Source organism: Chrysemys picta, chromosome 12 (genome assembly GCF_011386835.1).
Source record: "Chrysemys picta bellii isolate R12L10 chromosome 12, ASM1138683v2, whole genome shotgun sequence".
NCBI lineage: Eukaryota > Metazoa > Chordata > Testudines > Emydidae > Chrysemys > Chrysemys picta.
The window spans coordinates 34,323,863-34,349,446 of record NC_088802.1 but is presented as its reverse complement, the minus strand read 5'-3'; the positions used below and the strand labels follow the sequence as shown (position 1 = coordinate 34,349,446).

The window sequence follows — 25,584 nt, the reverse complement described above, 5'->3', positions numbered from 1 at the left end:
ACCAGATAAACCTAAGAAAACACTTTCAAGGGTTATAGTTATGCAAAATGTCCTATTTTGTGTTGAATGAAGAGGACTGCAGTAGCCCTGTGAGAGTGGAGCCTCAAACACTTAAGTTTTAGAGAACCTATCCAGGTGATAACTAGGTCAATCTAGTCTAGATTTTAACCAGGGCCAATGGATAACGAAACCCTTCCAGTTGAAGGGGCTATGAAGCAGAGGCCCTGTGTCAGACCAGGCTGGAGCAGTTTTCAATGTGCCTTTCTTACCATTTGTTCCCTTCCTAGGAACATGTAGAGCAGTCAAAGACCTGTAGTAAGACTTAAAATGTATGCATCTGTAGCACTAGCAAGTAACATTGCTACAGGTTATCTGAGACAGGCAGAATAGATCGGACCTGCTGTGCAAGGTCCTTTTGGAAACACAGATCTAGCTTCCTTCTAATTAACAGCTTTTCATGTAAGTTACTCCTGTTTGCATGCTCACCATTCACAAAAGAGCCTACTATCAAGGCCAGGTTAAAGTACTGGAATGAATGTTGTATGGGGGTTATGAGCAAAGACAAGACTTCAGATTCTGTTTTTGTAAGGAAATCTGTACCTCTGGGCTAATCTATTTCTTTACTTAATGCTGAAATGTGCCTTACTTAATTAATTGAGAAGGTGGATTGCCTGCTTAACAAGATTCCTCCCAGCAGCAGAAAGAACTGTGCTGCTTCCCTCTAGAAAATCAAGAGTATAGACTTGGAAATTCCAGCACGTGTTCTTCATTCTCTTATGAAGAGCTCCCTGAATGGCTTTATTATTAATGACCTTAAACATTCATCCTGAAGGTCTTAATGCTAGGGCAAAAACGAGGAATACTTGTGGCACCTTAGAGACTAAAGCTTATGCCCAAATAAATTTGTAGTCTCTAAGGTGCCACAAGTACGCCTTGTTGTTTTTGCTGATGCAGACTAACACGGCTACCACTCTGAAGTGCTAGGGCAGTGGTTCTCCACCAGGGGTACATGTACCCCTGGGGGTTCACAGAGGTCTTTCAGAGAGTACATAAACTCATTTGCCTAGTTTTACAAAAGTCTACATAAAAAGTACTAGTGAAGTCAGTACAAACTAAAATTTCATACAGACAAAATGAGAAAGTAAGCAATTTTTCAGTAATAGTGTGCTATGACACTGTATTTTTGACTGATTTTGTAAGCAAGTAGTTTTTAAATGAGGTGAAACATGGAGGTTCTAAGACAAGTCAGACTTCTGAAAGGGATACAGTAGTCTTGAAAGGTTCAGAACCTCTGTGCTAGGGAATACTTTCCTTTTTAGCATCTGTGCCGCATTTCTTGAGGACTGCAAGAAACATTCCCCCCCCCCTTTAGTCTATTGAGTGAGTGGGGGAAAAACAAGTATTCTGTGACTGATTCAACAGCTGTTCATATATTTATATCAAAAGCAGCACCTATGGAACATGCAAGTCTTTGTGACGAACGCTGTCTCTGGAATAAGAGAACTAAGGGTACAACTGATAGATAAAAAACAATGCTTAATGAAAACATATCCTATGAATGCAGAGAGGGGTATGTGGGTATATTTTCAAACTCACTAGCTGAATTTGAGCTGAGAAAATCTGCCAGGAGGCAACGTGGATAAATTTTTAACACACTTTTTTTTTTTTCTGGGCATTACAAGATTGTTTTCAGGGAGTTTAATCTTTGCCTGGAGGCTGCACTTTGCTGTAGCAGATAACTAATTTTTGCTCAATCTCTTCTAGTAGGCAAAGTGAAAGACTGACTTCCTGTTCCACTTTTCCTCTCTCTCCTTTCCATTTAGGATACCTTTATTATTAGTTAATTAAGGAATTCACTGACAGATGTATTCTTATAGGGGAGAGAAATTTGGCTTGCCTTTCAAATGTCCTGTCTTGAGGAGAAGGATGTCCAAGCATATGGCCCAGTTGATGAATTTGTGGCCTCCATGACACATTCAGGTTTCATAGAATTGCAGCTTTCGCTTTTTCTAAAAAAAAAAAAAATTCTATTCCCTCATGGTTGCAATGCAAAAAACCTTCCAAATGTGAACAGGGTGTAAACAGACCCTATCTCCCTAAGTTTGCAGATAACCTGTTACATTCTCTGTAATGGTTCTGAACTGTGCTGTTCCCTATTAATCTCATTGGAGCATCAGCTCTAAAAACAAGTAGTGACACTTCACTGTCAAAATTGACTACTGAATTGCTGAACATTCTAGTGCATGGAATAAGAAAGGATGTGAGAGTGAAGCCCTCAGGGAGACGAGAATTGAGTGGTGTTGGTGGGAAGGAAATGCAGAAGGGTGAACAGAAGACAGTCAATCATAGGAAAAGAAACAGAATTCTGGGGAAAGAGAGCAGAAACAGAAGTAGTGGTGGCTTGTGGGGAGCAGGTTTTTGTCACTGAGCAATGGAGAATTACAGTAGAGGACTGGATAATATATACTTAAAGCCTGTTTTCGACTTCCCCTACTGGGATCTTCCGCTCTGGGGAAAAAAGTCCCATCCTGCAGCTTCCTGAACAGGCCAGTGTTCCGAAAGATGCGTGCATCATGCACCTTTCCGGGCCAGCCTGCATTAATGTCAATGAAACGCCCACGGTGATCCACAAGCGCCTGGAAAACCATAGAGAAATACTCCTTCTGATTAACATACTCGGATGCTAGGTGGGGTGGTGCCAGAATGGGAATATGCGTCCCATCTATCGCCCCTCCATAGTTAGGGAAACCCATTTATGCAAAGCCATCAACAATGTCCTGCACATTACCCAGAGTCACGGTTCTTCTGAGGAGGATGCGATAAATGTCCCTTCAAACCTGCATCAACACGATTCCAATGGTCGACATTCCCACTCCAAACTGGTTTGCGACCGATCGGTAGCTGTCTGGAGTTGCCAGCTTCCAGATTGCAATAGCCACCCACTTCTCCACTGTCAGGGCAGCTCTCAATCTTGTTCCTTGTGCCGCAGGGTGGGGGCGAGCTCCTCACACAGTCCCATGAAAGTGGCTTTTCTCATCCAAAAGTTCTGAAGCCACTGCTCGTCGTCCCAGACTTGCATGACGATGTGATCCCACCACTCAGTGCTTGTTTTCCGAGGCCAAAAGCGGCGTTCCACGGTGCTGAGCATGTCCGTGAACACCACAAGCAATTTTGTGTTGTATGTGTTACGCGAGTCAATATCATCGTCAGACTCCTCACTGTCACTTTGGATCTTAAGGAATAGCTCGACTGCCAAACGTGACGTACTGGCGAGAGTAGTCCGCTTACTCCTCAGCAGTTCAGGCTCCATTTCCCGCAGACCGAAACAGAACACAGATTGCGCTGCACAGAAACCGTTGAAAGATGGTGTTGAAAGATGGCGCCAAATGTGGACGGAAACACAGGGATTGGTGGGATGTGAAGCGATGCATCACGAGGCATTGGGACAGGACCCAGAATGCCCCGCACCCTTCCCACAGCGCCAGAATGGGAAGAGGTACTCTTGGGATAGCTGTGGGATAGCTGCCCATAATGCACCACTCCCAATGCCGCTGCAAGTGCCGCAAATGTGGCCACGACAGTGCGCTGTCAGCTGTCCGTGTGGACAGACTGCAGCGCTTTCCCTACTCAGATGTACGAAGGCAGGTTTAATTCACAGCGCTGTACACCTGCAAATGTAGCCATACCCTGAGGAATTTGTGGAGTCCTGAACTTGGATCCTTTCCCACAGACTGTAATGAAACCGTGAATCTAGCTCTCTGCACCAAATGAGTTTGAGGCTTCTGTTCTGGGATGTTTAGCAACTAACTTTCCTATTTTTGTTTTTGAGGGAAGAGGTCCTATAGCTGGTCCTTGTTGTTATGGAACTATTGATTAATTTTTACTTCGCTTGATGCAGTTTTGAAAGCAGTTACCTAGAGATGTGGCCTGGAGGAAAGGCTTAAAGGGGGATGCTCTTTGTTTTCTATAGCAGGAGGAGCAACCCATCTGTTCAGTATTTATTACTAGATCATCTTGTAGAAATCAGCAGCTAATTCAAAATTTCTTCCTTTAACTGAGTGAGTAGACTCTGAACGTGAACAGCTACATTTTTCATAAGTTTTGCAAGCATGATCCAAAAAACTTAGTTGTGTTGGGGGGGGGGGAGCACATTTTATCAGAGTAAAATTTAAATCTAATCTGCTTTCAACCTTTGATGCAATTTGTGTCCAAGTTTAGTGAAAATGGAAAACATTCACTTTGTGGTTTTTATGTACTAGTGTAATACTACAGTTTTTCATTTGCAAAGAGGGAAAATTCAAATGTGCTTTTGGGGAATGAGGAGGAATCAAATGCTCAAGACTTCACCTCTATCATAACTAAGCTCTTTTGGATACAAGTTATTAGATGTCTCAAAGTACCAACCAATATTTTTGAACTAAATAGTTTGAGGTGGTGGTTTCATTGAAGTCACTAATGTTCAAGACTAGCACAGAAATGGCTCACAATTTGGGAAGAATGAAGCTTTCCTGGCTTCTGTGGCTTCATTTAATAGTGGACATATAAATGTAAGATAAAATAGCTAACCAAACTGCTGTTGGTGTGGGTTTTTTTTAGACTTATTCTGGACTGTTCTGCGTAGTCATAAATCCCTACAAGAACCTCCCAATTTATTCGGAAAATATCATTGAGATGTACAGAGGGAAGAAACGTCACGAAATGCCACCACACATTTATGCAATATCTGAATCTGCATATAGATGCATGTTGCAAGGTAAGAACTATTTAAATATTACTTTGTTATAAATAGCTGAAATTGCTTAATGCACTTAATTTTAGGCTCTCTTGTCACACTAAAGTTTTGCCTTCTAATAAATATAGTAATCTTTAAACTTTTAAAGAAATATTTTTTTTGCGAGTTGGAACAGAGAGTGACCTTTAAGAGTATGACTCCATGGTGTGTTTTCTTCTTGACTTCCAAAGTACCTGCCAGTTTGCTGCTGTGACTGAATGATAGACTTTGTAATTAGTGGTGTAATAGTAAACTTAAAGTGGAAATGGCTCCCTTCAGAACTAAGAAGTAGTGACATTTGGGACACAAGAGGTGCTAATACACTAGGGAACATGTACTTCCAGAGGCACCAAAACAAGAATTAAAAGGTGTGCAGCAAAACTAAACTAATTGGTTTCAGAAACAATTGCTAAATGGGTACTTTCAAACTATTTTCTGTACTCCTGTTTTAATGTCACTGCACACTATCCTGAGGTTTCTCACAGTGGCTAAAATATTTATTTTTTATTTTTTTTATATCATATATACATGCACGCATGGGGTAGTTCTAGCCATGTCGGTCCCAGGATATTACTGAGACAAGGTGGGGTGAGGTAATATCTTTTATTGGACCAACTTCTGTTGGAGAGAGAAACAAGCTTATAGAGCTTTTCTTCAGGTCTGTGAAAGCTAAATGTAGACCCGAAGAAGAGGTCTGTAAGCTTGTTTCTCTCTCCAACAGAAGTTGGTCAGTAAGATATTACCTCACCCACCTTGTTCCACATGCCGATGGGAGGGATTCTAATGTTGGTGAAGGTACTCCACTCCCTAAGAGGTGGTAGCTAGATCAATGGGAGAATTCTCCCTTTGACCTAGTGTTATCTATGCTGGGGGTTAGGTTGGTTTAACTGTGTTGCCTGGGGGATGTGGATTTTTCACAATAATATGTTTGACCGTAATCACATTTGTGCGGGGGGAGGGAGATGCTGTATTGTCTAAGGCCCAATTACTTAAGGTGAAGTGTTTTTTTTACCCAATAAGAGAGTCTCAAAGATGAATTTAAAAACTAACACTTAAACTGCATTTAAGACAATAAGGATAACAAAACATAGCTCTAGATCAGCGGTACTCAAACCTCTTCATGTTTTAGATTATTTCAAGGGTGCGTGTGCATGGTTGGTTGTTTTTTTGGTCTGCTTTTTGGCCACGTCTCCTCATCCCAGTCTTGGTTCCACCTCTCCATGGCGACCATAGTTTTGGTCTACATAAATGTTCTAGGATAGTGAGGCAAGATGAAGATAAATGTTCATGGAATGAGTTTGGTTACTTTATATCCCTGTTTCCCTGCATCTTGTCTGTTGTTTCCATGTCTTGGCATGTAGGAATTTGTTTGTCTAATGCCACACTGACATTCTGGTGTGCCATCCAGAGTGTTGAGGTGCTGTCACTCCTGCCCTGCAACTTTGGGTGCTTGCAATGCTTTCCTGCTGTAGCTCTCACCTGGGTTGCTAACAGACAGACTGACAGCAGGTAGGTCACACCCTGAGTATCTGTGTATAGCCATAGCCCTGGTCCAACAACTTTGACCCCAGCAACCTGTCAGCAAACACCAGCCACACTCTGGCTTTCAGCAGGCTTCGTTACCACATGTAGGGTGACCCCAACACTCTCCCAGTCCCAGATTCTCCCCTAAAATGTGTTCAGCACTGTCCAGCCCTCTCCTGGACAGTCCAGAGACAGTAGGTCCATTGCCTGTCTAAGGGGACCAATATATAACAGTCTGCTATCTTAAATGGAGTTACCAAACAATTCAACACCAGATTAGTTTTAATTAAAGAATAAAACATGTTTGTTTAGCTACAAGGGAGATGGGTTTTAAGAGAGTACAAGTATAAGCCAGTAAAAATGAGAAATGGTTACAAGAGAAATAAAATTAAAAACACTTCCTAGTATTAAAACTTAACAGATGAGACTTGGTTCAAGGTGAAGTTCTTAGCACATGCTCCCAAGAACAGGGCTGACCCAATTTCAGGTCAAGAGCAAATGCTGTTTCTTTGTGTTGTCTTAAGTGACAGAGAAAGAGATGGCTAGGGAGAGAACTTGGTGTGTTTGCCCCTCACTTTCATAGATTGGTCACCTTTCTGAAAAACCTTTTCCTAAGGTTTACCCATAGATAAAGTTCATTTCCACTGTGGGGATAGAGACGAGGAGTCTGGTGGTGAAAGAGGTTCCTTGATGCTGTTTGCTAAGATGCGGATCTGTTTGTTCCTGCCCCCTCTTCTCCCCCCCACCTCTAAGAATGGCCACTAGGTGAATGCACACCTGGCTAGAGGCATCAGCTTGTGTTTTGTCTCTGAGAAACTGGTTTACCCAGACTTGTCTGGTAAACACATTGCAGATCTAATTTCAGCTTATGTTTTTAACTTTTCATAGAATGTGACTACACACATTTCATCATATTATCGACCAGTGAGTTTAATTTTCAAATGATACCACACAAGGCATATTTTTGTACAAAGATTATTACAGAAGTGTAGAGGGTGTGAATACATGGGTGCATTCATTCACATACTCCTTATTTGCAGCCCTCACCCTTCTTGGCTCTAATCTCTCTAGGTTACTCTGTTTGGTTCTGCCTTTCTCTGTTTGTTTCCAAATTTGGTCCATGTTTACAAGAATAAAACCCTTGAATCAAAGAATGCAATTGCTAAACAAGATGCAGAAGTTTGTCTTTGTGTTTGGCTGACCAAAGCTTTTGGAAACCCAGAGTTCTGACTTGCCATTCAATGAGACAAGGTGGTTTGAGGTAATGTCTTCTATTGGATAAAGAGACAAGCTTTAACCTGAAGAAGAACTCAAGCATAAGCTTGAAAGCTTGTCTCTTTCACCAACAGAAGTTGGTCCAAGCAGATTTTATTGCACTCACATTGTCTCTCAATATCCTGGGACCAACACTGCAAAGTGCTGAGGTTTATGAAGTTTCACTGCATCAAGACTGGATGATTCATCCTTCATAGAAGCAGCTCCTTGGACCATAGTTTGAGAAATATTGCTTTAGTACCACCTTTGTTTGCTTCAAAGGTGGTAGTGGGGGAAAACTAGAGTAGATGGCTGTAACAGTGCCTTCGTGGGTCACAACTGAGAATACGAAATTCAGGACAAACTGCTGAGAAATAGGATCATAGAATATCAGGATTGGAAGGGACCTCAGGAGGTCATCTAGTCCAACCCCCTGCTCAAACCACGACCAATCCCTAGACAGATTTTTTTTTTTTTTTTTTTTTTTTTCCCAGATCCCTAAATGGCCCCCTCAGGCAGACCACCAGGTGGTTGTTCTCCCATAAGATATACCAAACCAGCAACAAAAGTAAACTTCTGTTTCACCACACTGGCTAACAAGTCAGAAAAGCAGTCTCCTTAGGCATTCCAGTCCTGGATTCAACACCCAGACACCAGACTTAAAGATGAGTGGTTATTTAAAACCAGTTTAATCAAACAAAAGGTTCTTCTGATCCCAAAGGACCAACCATATACCCAGGTTAACGTATAACTCAGATCTTGCCCAATAATCACGCTGTTGTCAATCCTTTAGTATCTAAAATCGAAAGGTTTATTTATAAAAAGAAAGGTGAGAGTTAAAATTTGTTAAAGGAATCAGATACATGCAATAATTGCAAAGTTATTGGATCAAGCTTGTAGCAGTGATGGAATAAACTGCTGGCTTAAGTCAAGTCTCTGGTTGCTTCCAAATCATTGGAAGGTCCTCAGTCCTTTGGTTATAATGCTCCCATTAGTATAAGTTCATAGTCCAGAGGCTTGAGCAGGAAAGAGGCAAAACAGAGATGTTTCCAGGGCCTTTTATAGCTTCTGCCGTGTGGAGGGAAATCCATTGTTTCAAACAAAGCCCTCAGCACAGCAAGTGGAAAATTACAGGTAGCAAGATGGTGTTTGGAGTCACATGGGCAAGTCGCATGTCCATGCATGATTTCGCTTTGTCACAGCAGGAAAGTCCGTTAAGTGTTGATAGGCATCTTCTATTGTGAGTTAAGTGGTCTGTTAAAGAAAGTCAAGGGCTTAACTTGAATAGCTCCTTCAAGATGTGCTGGTTAAATATCTTGTGGGTGCTACTACAGGAGCAAACATTTGAAATCTAGGTATAGAGCCAATACTCATAACTTCAAATACAAAAATGATACATGCATACAAACAGCAAAATCACATTCAGCAAATCATAACCTTTCCATAGACACCTTACTTGACATATTTTGTACAACAGTGATCTATGTGGTCATATTTTATTAGATAATGTCACAATGGCATCTCTGGGTTTGAAGAAAAAATATAGGTGTCAGGCTTGAAATTTGATAGGTTTGGGCGGAAACTTAAACAAGGAAATTGCTTTAAAGAATTAATACTTTGTAGTTACTAAAAATCTGTGCACTTGAATAACCTCCACCTATATCGACCCATTGCTTTTCTTCCTTTCAGCAAGAGGTGGGAAGTGGTGTCAGCTAGTGGACTTCCCACTGATGTCTTACCTTCATGATTTCATTGCCAAGACAAAACAAGAATTGGGAAGTACAGATGTTGACAAACTGTACTTGGCTGCTTTGTGTTAGATCAAAGGAAAGGAAAGTCAATATTTCCTTTGCATTTGTAATAGGCTCCATTTAGTTATTCCTAGGCATTTCTTCAAGAACAAGATGGCAGGCAGGCTGCTTCTGAGACGTGTATCTTAGATACTTATGACCCCCATTACTGTAGTATGTGAGTGCCTCAGTCTTTAATGTATTTTCACAGTATCTCTTTGAGGAAGGGATGTGCTACCATCTCCACTTCTTACAGATGGTGAAACTGAAGCACAGACTAAATGACTTGCCCAAGGCCGCACAGGAAGTCTGTGGCATAACTGAACCCAAATCTCCAGAGTCCTGGCCCATTGCCTCCATAAGACCTTTTTAGCATGGGTCAGGCTAAAATGACATTGCATTGTCTCAGTGAGGAAGTCCGAATACCACCAATAAAAATGAGACTAGTTTGAGTATGGTGGTAGACTTCTTGGAGACACAAGAGTAAGTTGTGAGAATGCCTGCCATTCTGCAAGAAAATCCAGGATTTCTTTTGCTAGTGAAAATGTTCAAGGATCAGTATGGTATACATATTTTCCCAAACCTGTTAGGTACAGGAAAATTTTGCTAACCTTTTCTTATGTATCGGGTAGGTACCAACTAGACTCACTTTGTGAACCTAAGTGTGTGTGTGTGTGTGTGTGTGTGTGTGTGTGTGTGTGTGTGTGTGAGAGAGAGAAATGGATCACTACAAACATGTCCTCAGTCTTAAATAGAGGTTACAAGATGAAATTGGAGTATCATCTACTTTGTCCAATGTAAAATGTTATTTCGTCAAATTCTGGAAAGAAAACATAAGCCGGCTTCATAGCTGACCTAAAGCCACAGAGCAGCACCGCAACGGCTACCTAAATTGTAAATCCTGTTTCTTATTTTCATTATGTCAAATGCTCATGAGGGGACTGAAACGGTGACGCTGACTTAGACATTTCAAATAATCATTGACAGGAAAGATTCCTCGGCACATTACAATCTTGAGTGTTTTGATATTGCAGTTTCAATTTCTGATAACTGGGCTATCAGTTTCAGAGCCCAAATAGGAGGAGGGTGGGTCACCGTAGCAGTGGTGGTACAACCAAGCTCCACCTGTAAACCAAGCTGTTCCTACCTGAGGCACCAGGCGATGAGAATCACAGTAGATCACGTAGCTGTTCAAAATACGATTGTGTGCTCTGCTGTGTTCATCAGGCTTGGCTCATCCTCTGATATTCAGATATATCTTATCACTAAGGTATAGGTGAGTACCTAGGACCTTGGCTCTTGAAGCTTTGATTTCAGAATCTTAAGCTTTCACTTCAGAGAGGATGGCAGAACAAACAGGTTACAATTGTTAGTCATGTTGCTTAAAGTGGGTGCATAACTGGCTGGATAACCGTACTCAGAGAGTTGTTATTAATGGTTCCCAATCCTGCTGGAAAGGCATAACGAGTGGGGTACCGCAGGGGTCTGTTTTGGGACCGGCGCTGTTCAATATCTTCATCAACGACTTAGATATTGGCATAGAAAGTACGCTTATTAAGTTTGCGGATGATACCAAACTGGGAGGGATTGCAACTGCTTTGGAGGACAGGTTCATAATTCAAAATGATCTGGACAAATTGGAGAAATGGGCTGAGGTAAACAGGATGAAGTTTAACAAAGACAAATGCAAAGTGCTCCACCTAGGAAGGAAAAATCAGTTTCACACATACAGAATGGGAAGAGACTGTCTAGGAAGGAGTACGGCAGAAAGGGATCTAGGGGTTATAGTAGACCACAAGCTAAATATGAGTCAACAGTGTGATGCTGTTGCAAAAAAAGCAAACATGATTCTGGGATGTATTAACAGGTGTGTTGTGAGCAAGACACGAGAAGTCATTCTTCCGCTCTACTCTGCTCTGGTTAGGCCTCAGCTGGAGTATTGTGTCCAGTTCTGGGCACCGCATTTTAAAAAAGATGTGGAGAAATTGGAAAGGGTCCAGAGAAGAGCAACAAGAATGATTAAGGGTCTTGAGAACATGACCTATGAAGGAAGGCTGAAAGAATTGGGTTTGTTTAGTTTGGAAAAGAGAAGACTGAGAGGGGACATGATAGCAGTTTTCAGGTATTTAAAAGGGTGTCATAAGGAGGAGGGAGAAAACTTGTTCACCTTAGCCTCTAAGGCTAGAACAAGAAGCAATGGGTTTAAACTGCAGCAAGGGAGGTCTAGGTTGGACATTAGGAAAAAGTTCCTAACTGTCAGGGTGGTTAGACACTGGAATAAATTGCCTAGGGAGGTTGTGGAATCTCCATCTCTGGAGATATTTAAGAGTAGGTTAGATAAATGTCTATCAGGGATGGTCTAGACAGTATTTGGTCCTGCCATGCGGGCAGGGGACTGGACTTGATGACCTGTCGAGGTCCCTTCCAGTCCTAGAATCTATGAATCTATGAATGCACTACTTGAAAGTGTCCAGATGTTATTATCACAAGCATGGTATAATCTGTATAAAATAGGAACATAATCTGAAAATTCTGGGGCCTACACTTTTTGGAGAGAGGTTTCTTCATCTAGTACAAAGCATCATCCCTCTTAGGAGGAAATATGAGCTTCAATTAAAAAAAACAACCTAATGTTCAGAGTAGTTAGGTGTTTTCTGAAAGAAACCCATATCCTTTAGTTGCTTCTCAGCAAGTTTCAGGGCGAAGAGGTGTGTGAAATGTGTATAATCTGTAGTTTCTTGGAAGTACTTTGAGTTTATAGCAATTTTGTTAATCTCGGTCTAATTCTGGTTTGAGGAAAGTACTGGTATTTGGTTTTTGCTTGTTCCCATTGTGTCTAGTTGTAGCAGCAACTTTGCTATTTTGTTACCTTCCCTATAATGGTGGGATGATTATTACTTGCATTGCCACCAATTGAACCTATTGCAATGGAAAAGAAGTCAACACAGAAAGGCCTAATCTACACTAATACCAGCCAGTTTTTACTAGCTATACCAGCAAACCCTCCTAGTGTAGAGTCCGCTCCTATGAGCAAAATTGTGCTTTTGCCAGTATAGTTTATACCAGTTCCCTGAATAAAATAAGCTAGACCAGAAAAGCACTTACTAGTTTGAATTGCCATTCCTCCTAGGAGCCCTAGTCATAGACATCCATAATGGCAGAAGCCCTAGTGCAGATGCAGTTATATTGGCTAAAAACAGTGCTCCGAACAATGAGGTCCTGGTGCACGACAAGGGCTCCTAGGAGGTATGGTAATTCAAAATAGTACCGTGTATACTCGATCATAAGCTGGTTCGTTTATAGGCTGACCCACGCGCCCCTCCCTCCCCCCCCAGATGGATAAGTAAAAATGGAAAATTTTTATAACCCGTTCATAAGCCAACCCTATAATTCAGGGTCAGCAAACTTTGGCTCCTGGGCAATCAGGATAAGCCACTGGTGGTCTGAGATGGCTGGTTTGTTTACCTCGAGCATCTGCAGGCATGGAGGTAAACCTAAGTAAACAAAGTGTCCCGGCGCGCCAGCTGCTTACCCTGAGGGTCGGGACAGCAACTGGTGGGGAAATTTTTTTGGGGGGGAGAAGCTGAGAATCAGGGGAGTAACCCCTCTGACCACCCCCTACATGACCCCACCCCTAGCCCGGGACCCCCACACTCTCCCCATCTCATCCTTTCCCACCTTATCTGGGGAGCGCCAGGGGAAGATGTCTCATACCAGGCTGGAGCTGCTCCGGCAGGCTTGGCGGCGTGGCCACAGCCTGCTCCAGCAGGCCAGACCAGGCGGCGCGGCTGAAAGCCTGTTCCAGTGGGCTGGGCCGGGCGTGGCTGCAGCGTGCTCCAGTGCCCAGGCGGCGCACCCACAGACTGCTCTGGGGGTAGTGCTGAGCAGCATGGCTGTAGCCTGCCAGCCCCGGACTGGCCCCGCCTCTTCCCTTCTGTCTCTGCTGGCTGTGCTGCCTCTCCTTGCTCCCTCTGTTGGGGGGAGGGGCTGTGTCCCACCTCTCCCTCTCTATACCTGTTCATAAGCCGACCCCTGTCTCTGGTGCTTCCCTTTTTTACTAAACATTTTTTGGCTTATGAACGAGTATATATGGTAAGTGGTTTTCCTGGTCTAGCTTATTTTGTTCAGGGAACTGGTATAAGCTATATTGGCAAAAGCACACTTTTGCTTGTAGGAGCTGACTCTATGCTAGGAGGGTTTGCTGGTACCAGCCAACTTTATTTTTCGATTGTAGATTTGGCTCTTTCTGAGCTGAGGGGTGAAAACATTGTCTACTATCTGCTTCATGTCCCAACTAAGGTCTAATGTCAAAAAGGTCTAAAAATCTCTCAAATATGGAGACAATTATTTGCTTTGGTTCCAAATTGCAGTAATTTTGTTTTAGCTTCGCCTCCTCAGTTTGAGTATTGACAGGAGGTGTAATCTGTTCGCAAACATTCCAGGATAGAGTTTTTAATTTCAAAAAAGAAAGGGAAAATTTTTGTCTGTTCTTTTAGAATGATTAAATTTAGGACTTGTGTCTGGAGGAGTGGATCCATTCTAGCAGATAAAACTGTAATAAAAATTAGTTTAATTTTTCCTATTCAGAGGTTAGAAGTTAACTGTAAATGAAATCTGTCTGGCCTCTCTGAGTTAGATGGTCTTTGCAGTCATGTTAGGAATAGGGTTTCTCTTTCATTTTGGAAATAGGCATCTTGCTGTGTTGGCATTCCATCTGGTAGGGCAGTGTTTCCCGAACTTGGGATGCCACTTGTGTAGGGAAAGCCCCTGTCGGGCTGGCCGGTTTGTTACCAGCCACGTCCGCAGGTTTGGCCAATCCCGGCTCCCACTGGCCGCGGTTCGCTGCTCCAGGCCAATGGGAGCCGCTGGAAGTGGCGCGGGCCGAGGGACTTACTGGTTGCCGCTTCCAGCAGCTCCCAGTGGCCTGGAGCGGCAAACCGTGGCCAGTGGGAGCTGTGATCGGCCGGACCTGCGGACGTGGCAGGTAAACAAACGGCTAGGCCTGCCAGGGGGTTTCTCTACACAAGCCGTGTCCCAAGTTTGGGAAACACTGTGGTAGGGAATGAGTTTGTGACATGTTGCAAGAAGTCTGTCTGGGATATGGAGCAGGCTGTTTTGGGGGGGAACAAATGCATTATAGCTGAGCTTTATGTGGGATACTCAGCCTATAAATTTTAATACAATAAAGGCTTGGAGAACTTGTGTCTTAAAATAACCAAAAAGAAATTTAGATTTTGGTAGAGAATTGCCTATGTGCCATGCCCAGCTAAAGAAAATGGTCTATAATAAACAAGTGGCTTCTCTAGGTAAACTCTTGCTTGGTAGAGTCCCTGCTCTAAAAATGTATTGGAAAACACATTTTGTTTAGGTTGAGGGTGAACCCATTTGTATTAACTTTGTCTCGATGTGCTCCAGGTGAATCCAAAGCCTTGCTAGGTAGCCTAAGGAGAATTTAACAAGTGGTGGAGACTGCCCTCACACCCTTTTGACAGAGTGGACTGGTTCAGCCATGTGCATGCACTCACATCCAGTAGTGCCTGCTATTGGATTTCTAACTTACATAAGTAGCAGCAGTTAAAGTGCATATAGCAACTGTGCCTCACACTTGAATTGTTTAGTGGAGAGCAGTCTTTTCCCTTGATTTTGCTGTCAAACTCCCCCAGGGTCTGAAATAGCTAGAATTGGTTGGTCTTGAGGGTATGCTGCATTACCCAGCATGTGTGTGTACTGTATTTTGTTTTTCTGGCATTTTGGGGAGTAGTGTAGAATACTAGCAGGCTAGAACAGGATTTTTTTTAAATTTTGGATATGTTGGGGGGATAACACTGGAGTGTTGTACTAGTAAAATTTTATAGTACGACTTCAAATAATGGCAGGGACTCTTTATATTGAAAATAAAATGGTTATGGGAATCTTGCTTTTTGGGATGTAAACTAGCCTTGTAATTTTGGGATTGGTGAATATAGTTTCCATTTGGTTGGTTCTAAAACCAAAGAGGAGGATATTTGACATGAATGATAAAACCAGAGTAGATGGTTCTTCTGGGGATAAAATGCCTTCTCTCTTTCTGCCACACAGTTCAGCTCCAACTCTTTTGACAATTTAGCCAATTGAAATTTTCAGCTGAAGGAAGAATATGCAGGAAATAAGATGCCTCTTTTTTTCCCCTGGCATTATCAAGATCTGAACATGTTGAGAAATTGTATTAAAATCTGGATTGTCCACACAGGTGAGAGATGCCTTATCACCTCCTTTTGCAGTAGATTCTGAAGTTAGCCATGCCCCACTGGCCACTTCCCTTGCAAATGCCCTTACAATTGCTGATTTCCAAGGCATTTGTATCAGATCCATGTGCAAGACCAAAGTGAGGGATTATACAGACCTAAGCTGTAACATTAAACAAACTCTAAGACCAGTCTTTATATCGTGCAAATTGAGACTTCATTTCAAAATTAATGTGATGGGAGAACTGCTTGGAACATTCTGGTTTCATATCCTAGAATCAGATTAAAAGCTCACTAGTGCTCAACTTTGTGTCTCTCAAACTACATTCTCTTTAAATGCAAGTGTGTTAGGGCCCAAGAGTTTAAATAAACAATTGGGGCTTAAACTCCAAAATACCTCTGGTTCAGATTTTAAAAATCAAAGTGAGTGTGTGTGTGTGTGTGTGGTGTGTTTTAAGTCTACCAGCAACAAAACTTAACATTGCTTGATCATCTGAATTAATCATTCATTGTCTTGCCTAGTGCTGGAAAGACTCCATTTTGTTAAACTCCGAATATAAACTGGAAACTTCACTGCACAATGACAGCTCTGTTGCAGACGGTTTGTATAGCTGGCAGTTAGCAGTGCTGCTGTCAAACTGCTTCTGTATTCTTGTCCTCTTAATGTATTTCCTGTTTAGAAGGACCTTAAGTACTGCAGACTGCACAGGACAACTCTTGTGATGTCCTGCTGAAAGAAGGAAACTGGGTTGAAATCTATGCACTTGAGTGTGTGTGTCTCTCTCTCTCTCTCTCTCTTCCCCTCCTCCACCCTGTGCTTATAAAGCAAAAAGTCCTGTTCAGATAATAGAAATGTAGGACCCAAAGGGACTTCAGTAGGTCATCTTTTCTGGTCCCCTGTGCTGAGGCAGGACTCAGTATTATTGAGACCATCCCTGGCTAGTGTTTGTCTAACTTGCTCTTAAAAAGCTCCAGTGATGGCGATTACCTACGGAGGTTGTGGAATCTGTTCCAATGCTAAACTACCCTTACAGTTAAAAACTTTTTCCTAATTTCTAACCTAAATCTCCCTTGTTGCTATTTAAGCCCATTACTACTTGTCTTGTCTTCAGTGGCTAAGGAGAACAATATATCACCTCTCAATAACAACTTTTTACCTACTTGAATACTATTATGTGCCCCTCAGCCTTCTCATCTCTAGACTAAACAAACCTAGTTTTTCAATCTTTTCTTGTAGTTTGTGTTTTCTAGACCTTTAATTTTTGTGGCTCTCCTCTGGATTTTCTCCCAATTTGTCCACATCTTTCCCAAAGTGTGGTGTCCAGCCAGCACTGGACATAGGGCTCCAGCTGAGGCCTTATCAATGATGAATAGAGTGGAAGAATTACTACTTGTGTCTTGCTTAGAATACTCCTGTTAATACATCCCAGAATGACTTTTTATTATTTTATTTATTTATTTATGTATTTTGGCAACAATATTAATGTTGACTCATATTTAGTTTGTTGCTTAACCTCTGGATGCTTTTCTGCAGTACACCTTCTTGGCAAGTCACTTCCCATTTTGTGCAATTGGTTATTCATTCGTAAGTGTAGTGCTTTGCATTTGTCCTTTTTTTGAGTTTCATCCTGGTTTTTATTTCAGACCACTTCTACAGTTTGTCTACATCATTTTGAATCCTAATCCTGTCTTCCAAAGCACTTGCAACCCCTCCAAGCTTGGTACTGGCCACAAACTTTAAGTATACTTTCTGTGCTGTTATCCAAATTATTTATGAGGATATTGAATAGAACCGGACCTAGCACAGATCCCTGTGGAACCCTACTCAATAGGCCCTTCCTGCTTGACACTGAACCATTGGTAAAAACAGAATATGGTGTGGTGTTTTGTTTGTTTGTTTGTTTTTGTTTTTGTTTTTTTTCAACCAGTTGTGCAGCCACCTGTTAGTATGTTCATCTGGACTATATTTCCTTAGCTTGCTTATGAGACCATCAAGTGAGACCGTATCAGAAGCCTTTCTTAAGTTGGGATATCTCATCTACTGCTTACCCTGATCTACAAGGTCTGTTACTCTGTCAAAGAAGGATTCTAGGTTGGTTTGACATGATTTTGTTCTTGACAAATCTATGTGGACTGTTACTTATTATCCTGTAGGTGCTTACAAATTGATTTCTTTATTTCCTCCATTATCTTTCTGGGTACTGAAGTTAAACTGACTGGTCTATAATTGGGTTGTCCTTACTCCCCTTGTTATAGATAAGTATTATATTTGCCCTTTTCCAGCCCTCTGGGATCTCTTCTGTCTTCCTGGAGTTCTTGAAGATACCCACTAATGGCCCAGAGCGCTCTTCAGCCAGTTCCTTAAATATTTTAGGATGTATTTTGTCAGGTCCTGCTGATTTTGAAGATCTCTAACTTGTCTAAGTAATTCTTAACTTGTTCTTTCCTTATTTTAGCCTTAGATACTACCCTATTTATACTGATGTTCACTATATCATCCGACCACTGCTAACCTTTTTGGTGAAAGCTGAAAAGAAGGCATTTAACTCTTCAGCCAAAAAAAAAATCCTGCCAACTCTCCTGCTCTCTCTTCCCTTAGATTTGCTTCTTATGAGATCTTTCCTACCAGTTCTGAGTTTGCCAAAGTCTGTCTAGAAGTCCATGACCTTTATTCTGCTATTCTTCCCCCCCCCCAGCTATTCCTTCAAATCATTAACTGATCATTTCATGATCACTTTCACCCACCTTCAAATTCTCAACCAGTTCCTTCCCTATCTGTAAGAATCAAATCTAGATCAGCCTCTCCCCTACTTGCTTTCTCCACCTTCTATAATAGGAAATTGTCTCCAGTGTATTTCAAGAACTTATTGGTTAATATGTGCCTTGCTGTATTTTCCCAATGGATGTCTGGGTTGTGATGGGGGACTTCAGCTACCAAGTCCTGTGCTTTGGATGATTTTGTTGGCTTTTTTAAAAAAAAGCCTCATCTACCTCTTCTTGGTTAGGTGGTCTATAGTAGACCATGCCATGGCATCACTTTTTTTTTTTTTTTTTTAAACTCCTTTTATCCTTACCCAGAGATTTTCAACAGGTCTATCTCCCACTTTGATATCAACCTCAATCAAGTGTATATATCTTGATTATACAAGGCAACTGCTCCTCCTTTTTACCTTCCTGTCTTTCCTGAACAATCTGTACCCTTCTATACCAATATTTCAGTCATGTGAATTATTTCACCCTCTGTAATGCCAATTATGTTGTAATTATTATTCACTAGTATTTCTAGTTTTCTTGTTTATTCCCCGTACTTCTTGCATTAGTATGAGACATCTAATCATATTGAACGTGTGTCCTTTTGATGAAGACAATAGTAGGCAAAGCTGAATTATCTCCTTTAGCCAGTAAAGTGTATAAAACTTGATTCACTGGCCAATAAATCACGTTACTATTTTGGTTTATTTGTTTTATTAAGGGCATGATTGAAGATGTTTTAAGCTGACAAACACACTGCTACAAAAAAGGTCGCTAAATCACATGTGTTGCTGTTGAAATATTTTACACCTGTACCTGTACCAAAATGTGTGGGTAGTTTTTGTGAGCTCTTGAGTTCTAGGATTCATCCCTGAGAAGGCTCATCCCACAGTGTCCTGTGCTGTGACACCACGAGGTTAACACAAGCTGCTTATTACTTGGTGACATAGGAGCTCTTTAGAAAAGTGTTGTAGCCTGTAAGGTACATTTGTCTAACAGACATAACATTTCTATTCCCGTTCTTTTGTTTCCCTTCCATTACTTTAATTTCCTCACTTGCTAGCATTATGCAGGAACAGTTGAAAGAGCAGCAGAATATATGCTGATCTGTGCACTAAACTTTAAACTTCCATATAACTAAACTATTTACATCAACAGAATCACATCGATAAGTGTGATGAAGGAACTAGTCTGTTTGTTTGACTAAACAGTTTATAGCTAAAAATCTAGGCTGAGATTTTTCAAAGCTACTTAAATGCTCAGTTCAGTGGGAATAGGGCTTCTAAATCCCTTTGGCAGCTTTGAAATGCTCAGCCCCAGTTTTTATACAACATGCAGGGCCAGCTATGCTGCTGAAAAATGAATAAGTGAGGAAATGAAAGTTGGGGTTGGGACTTGGGTCTCACTTAAGGTACAGGAAAACTTACAGAACACATCTAATTGCTGACTTTCAATGTTTTTTCATTTAATTGGAAATGGAGGACTGGCCTAATCTTGAGATAGTAGCACCAATTTGGGGATGTTACCTAGCACTCGTATTCATCAATAACTCAATTTATTCTTCTTCCTCTTTCCAAAATTTACTGCTGGTTTACCCTAGCTATACCTTATTTGTAGTCACTGTGTGGGATTTTTCATATGGCAATTAGTTCAGTAGGTTAAAGCTAAATTTTCAAAGCAATGTCTCAGGTTGCTCAGGAAAATAAGAGGCCTGGTATTTCGGGTATGTGTATGGGGAGGGAAGAGTGTTAGCGCTTGCCAAGGTCCATCGTGGTTGTGTGGGGGTATTTTGCTGTATTTACACTTTTTTTCATCGTTTCCTTGATCTTTTGTTGAATATTAAATTAGCATTAATGTCATAGGACTGACTTTAATTCAACTGGGGAGAATTTTCATCTGTAAACAGTAATTATGCCTACCACTAACTACTTTAGGTTAATCAAAGGCTGATATGGCCTATAGTTTTAGGGCCTACTGTCGCTTAGTGATTAGAAATATAGAGTAATGCTCAATACCTGTTGGAAGTCTGTCCTTGGGAAGAAAGCATTTTCCTAGGATTTGGAAGACTAGAACTAAAATTACAGCACAAACTGCTTTCTGAAAATTCAATGAACAAGGAACTCTAGCAGTCTCTCCTTTTGGATAGCCTCACTTTCTCAAATGGAAACCACGCTATGTAGCAAGCAGCATAACATTCTGTTAGGCTGAAAAGACTGGAAGGGAGCCACACAGCATTCTCTCCATGTTCTGTAAAGAATGCAAAACACCTATTGTCGGACATACTAAATCTATGATTAAAATCCCAAATATTTTCCATGATCGTGGTGTTTTTTTGTTTTGTTCTGGTTTATCACAAGATTCACACAATGCTTTCTACCCTGGTAGCCATTTTGCACTTCTGCCTACACAGAACCAGCTGCATGTCAAGCCTTATGTGAGGAATTTGTAAGTCTTTTTGTGTATTGTTGCAACATGTTGTCCAGCTGCCTATTGGAAATCGAAGGTAGACACTGGTGCATAATGTGAGGAATGAATAAGTGAAGAGAAAGCATTTGTTTAGTGAGGGAAGGGAGGCAACATACAAGAGCATTGCCAAAAATCTGCTGCAGACAGGAACTGAGTAATATAAATTCTGTTCTGCTGAAACAAACTTCCAGTTCACTTCAAATCCAAATAGAAAGCTAATGGAAAACACTTGATTGTTAGCTAAGCTTATTGAACTTTTTTTTTTTAAAATAATTTTACCACAGTAGAACCTCCGTTACAAACACCTCAGAAATGGAGGTTGTTCGTAACTTTGAAATGTTCGTAACGCAGAAGAAAACCTTATGGTTGCTCTTTCAAAAGTTTACAACTGAACATTCACTTAATACAGCTTTGGAAAATGCTGCTTTCTCTCCTCCCCCTTTTTTTTTTTTAAGTAGTTAAACTTTAACACTACTGTATTTGCTGTAGGGGTGTCTCTGCCTGATTGCATACTTCCATTTCCAAATGGGGGGAGGAGGGGTTGATTGGTCAGTTCATAACTCTGAGGTTCTACTGCATTTTGTTATTAGGTCTCTGTGGGTTCGCACTGTGATGTGTAAAGTTTTTGACTATCTTGCTTTCTTGAGGGCTGAAAAGAATCCATCCTTAATTCCGTACTAGTTAAATTTCCTAATTCTTGCCTTTTATTAGCCACCAGTCCCACAAAGGGCTTAACAATAAGCTTGAAGGATTTATTGCTCGTGCAGGAGAAACTGAAATGAATTCTTATCTTGTCAGCATACTACATTTTAGCAGGACTGCTAAGTGTCACACATTTTGCAGCTCTACCTGTAGGGCCCTACCAAAGTCACAGCCATGAAAAGTTCGTTATTGACCATGAAATCTCGTCTCCTGTTCCCCCCCCCTCCCCCCCCGCAACACTGTCTTGTGTGCTTTTATCCTATACTACACAGATTTTGCAGGGGAGACCAGTGTTTTTCTCAAATTGGGGGTCCTGACCCACAAGGTAGTTGCAGGGGGGTTGCAAGGTTATTTTGGGGTGTAGTATTGCCTCCCTTACTTCTGTGCTGCCTTCAGAGCTGGGTATCTGGAGAGCGGCGGCTATTGGCCAGGTGCCCTGTTCCGAAGGCAGCGCCCTGTCAGCAGCACAGAAGTAACGGTGGCAATACCATACCATGCAATCCTTACTTCTGCACTGTTGTTGGTGGCAGTGACAACCACGGGGAATTACAGACTAGTCAGCTTAACTTCTGTAGCCAGAAAGATAATGGAGCAAATAATTAAGCAATCAGTTTGCAAACACCTAGAAGATAAGGTGATAAATAACAGTCAGCATGGGTTTGTCAAGAACAAATCTTGTCAAACCAACCTGATAGCTTTCTTTGATAGGGTAACAAGCCTTGTGGATGGGGGGAGTGGTAGATGTGGTATATCTTGACTTTAGTAAGGCTTTTGATACTGTCTCGCATGACCTTCTCATAAACAAACTAGGGAAATACAACCTAGATGGAGCTACTATAAGGTGGGTGCAAAACTGGTGGGAAAATCTTTCCCAGAGGGTAGTTATCAGTGGTTCACAGTCATGCTGGAAGGGCATAACAAGTGGGGTCCCGCAGGAATCAGTTCTGGGTCCGGTTCTGTTCAATATCTTTATCAATGATTTAGATAATGGCATAGAGAGTACACACATAACGTTTGCAGAACCAAACTGGGAGGGATTGCAAGTGCTTTGGAGGATAGGATTAAAATTCAGAATGATCTGGACAAACTGGAGAAATGGTCTGAAGTAAATAGGATGAAATTCAATAAGGACAAATGCAGAGTGCTCCACTTAGGAAGGAACAACCAGTTGCACACATACAAAATGGGAAATGACTGTCTAGGAAGGAGTACTGAGGAAAGGGATCTGGAGATCATAGTGGATCACAAGCTAAATATGAGTCAACCGTGTAATGCTGCTGCAAAAAAAGCAAAAATCATTCTTTGATGTATTAGCAGGAGTATTGTAAGCAAGACACAAGAAGTAATTCTTCTGCTCTACTCTGAGCTGATTAGGCCTCAATTGAAGTATTTGTGTCCAGTCTTGGGTTCCACATTTCAGGAAAGATGTGGACAAATTGGAGAAAGTCCAGAGAAGAGCAACAAAAATGATTAAAGGTCTAGAAAACATGACCTATAAGGGAAGATTGAAAAAATTGGGTTTGTTTCTTCTGGAGAAGAGAAGACTGAGGCGGGGGGACATAAAAGGTTGTTACAAGGAGGAGGGAGAAAAATTGTTCTCCTTAGGCTCTGAGAATCGGACAAGAAGTAATGGGCTTTAATTGCAGCAAGGGCAGTTTAGGTTGGACATTAGGGAAAAACTTCCTAACTGTAAGGGTGGTTAAGCACTGAAATAAATTGCCTAGGCGGTTGTGGAATCTCCATCATTGGGGATTTTTAAGAGCAGGTTGGACAAACACCTGTCGGGGATGGCCTAGATAATGCTTATTCCTGCCTTGAGTGCAGGGGATTGGACTTGATGACCTCTCAAGGTCCCTTCCAGTTCTATGATTCTATAATTACAACACCATGACATTTCAGATTTAAATAGCTGAAATAATGAAATTTACTATTTAAACAATCCTATGACCGTGAAACTGACCAAAATGGACCATGAATTTGGTAGGGCCCTATCTGCATTCCTACAGACCCTCTGAGATGTTAAGCATTTAGCTGTGCCACCAGGGGTTGCTGTGGTACTTCCACTGCTAGCTGCCATGCAGCCTCTCTTGCCCTTTCACCACTCTCCCGTTGCTTCTTTTTGCAGGGAAAGGGCAGTTGAGAGGAGGAAGAAAGATGTCAGGGGCCCAGTACTGATACTAGTACCTCTTATCCCCTTTGAGCCCCAGACACCATCACCCTGCCTGTAGTTTTCATCCAGCATCCCCACCCAGCTACATCCAGCATCCTCAGGTGTCTATCATCAGTCCATACTCCCTCAAACACACAGGCACCCTAGCACCATCCAGCACACATCAGACACCTTGTGGTACTCATGCACTTAAGTAACCCTAGCAGGTTTCATAAACATTCCTGTCTATCTCAGCCAGAGCTGCCAAGTTTTTGTGCAGCGTCGTATCCTGCCATTGCATAGTTCAGGATGTATTGAACATAACCTGAAGATTATGGTTATCCACCAAACACTCAAATAGCTCATTTTACAGCTTGTATAAAATGTCACACACAGCTTTACAGAGATTGGCATCTACATGTTTTAATTACACCATACTCAATATTCCTTGCAAAGTGTCAAGTTATAGAGTTTTGAAGTATTACAAATCTAGTTCGTGACTGACCATATAGTCAGGGTTGGCAATTTCCTGGGGAAAAACTAGTTTAGGACAGGGCACTCGTAACTACTAGCTTAACGTTATTTTCCCTAATTTTGCTGGTTTATTGGAATATATTAACAAAAATACTTAACAATTGGATAATAGTTTTTGCAGTAATATGGTCTGTTTAATTTTAATTTAAAGGAAATAAAATTAAAAAAAAACCTCTCCACTTAAAGCGGTATGCTATTGTCTTGGCAACCTCAAACTGGAATTGAAACATCTGAATCTGGGAATTCCCCTTCTTTGTTTAGCAATGAAAGTTAGTTAACAAAACATGTAATTTTCATTGCTAAACAAAGAAGGGGAATTCCCAGATTCAGATGTTTCAGCTCCAGTTTGAGGTAAAGTGGACTGAATAGTTAAGGCACTAGTCTGTTCCTTGATCTGGCTGGCTGAAGTACAACTGCTGCAGCTGAACTCCATGAGTACAGTGACTCAAGTAAAAATATTTCAATCTGAGCAAAGGTGGAAGAAGACTTGTCCCAATTCATGGCTATTTTGAGAAAGTTCGTGAAGATGACTGAGTCTTAGGCCTTGTCTACGCTACGAGAGTAGTTCGATTTTACTTGCATCGAATTTTTGGAATCGATATTGCAAAGTCGAACGTGTGTGTCCACACTAAGGACAGTAATTCGACTTTGAGAGTCCACACTAACGGTGAAAGCGTCGACATTCGAATCGGTGCACTGTGGTCAGCTATCCCACAGTTCCCGCAGTCCCCTCTGCCCATTGGAATTCTGGGTGTAGCCGCAAAAGCCTTCTGGGTAACAAAATGTGTCCAGGGTGCTTTTGGGTAAGTGTCGTCATCCGTCCATCACTCCCGCCCTCCCTCCCTGAAAGCGCCGGCGGGAAATCAGTTCGCGCACTTTTCCAGTCATTGACAGCGCGGACGCCACAGCACTGCGAGCATGGAGCACGCTGCGACCATCGCTGCAGTTGTGGCCGCTCTCAACGCCTCGCAGCTTATCATACAGGTTTCCCTGTGGCAGATGCAGAAAAGTCAGGCGAGGAGGCTACGGCACCGCGGTGATGGCCTGAAGTCTGAGAGTAGCACAGACCTCTCAGAAAGCACGGGACCCAGCGCCGAGGACATCACGGTGGTAATGGGTCATGTTGATGCCGTGGAACGGCGATTCTGGGCACGGGAAACAAGCACTGAGTGGTGGGACCGCATAGTGCTGCAGGTCTGGGATGAATCCCAGTGGCTGCGAAACTTTCGCATGCGGAAGGGAACTTTCCTGGAACTTTGAGTTGCTGTCCCCTGCCCTGAAGCGCAATGACACCCGGTTGCGAGCTGCACTGACTGTCCAGAAGCGAGTGGCCATAGCCCTCTGGAAGCTTGCAACGCCAGACAGCTACCGGTCAGTCTCCAACCAGTTTGGGGTGGGCAAATCTACCATGGGGGTTGT

The 25,584-nt window shown here is 42.0% G+C and overlaps 1 protein-coding gene across 7 annotated transcripts in view; it reads left to right on the top strand.

Moving 5' to 3' along the window:
* The window catches only part of MYH10 (myosin heavy chain 10), a 156,161-nt gene that overhangs the window by 17,982 nt on the left and 112,595 nt on the right, over positions 1-25,584 (top strand). For all 7 annotated transcript variants that reach the window (XM_065563317.1, XM_065563321.1, XM_065563319.1 and 4 more), the window contains exon 3: positions 4,597-4,753. In XM_065563317.1, coding sequence (XP_065419389.1) covers positions 4,597-4,753 — 157 coding nt within the window. The remainder of the gene's footprint in view (positions 1-4,596; positions 4,754-25,584) is intronic.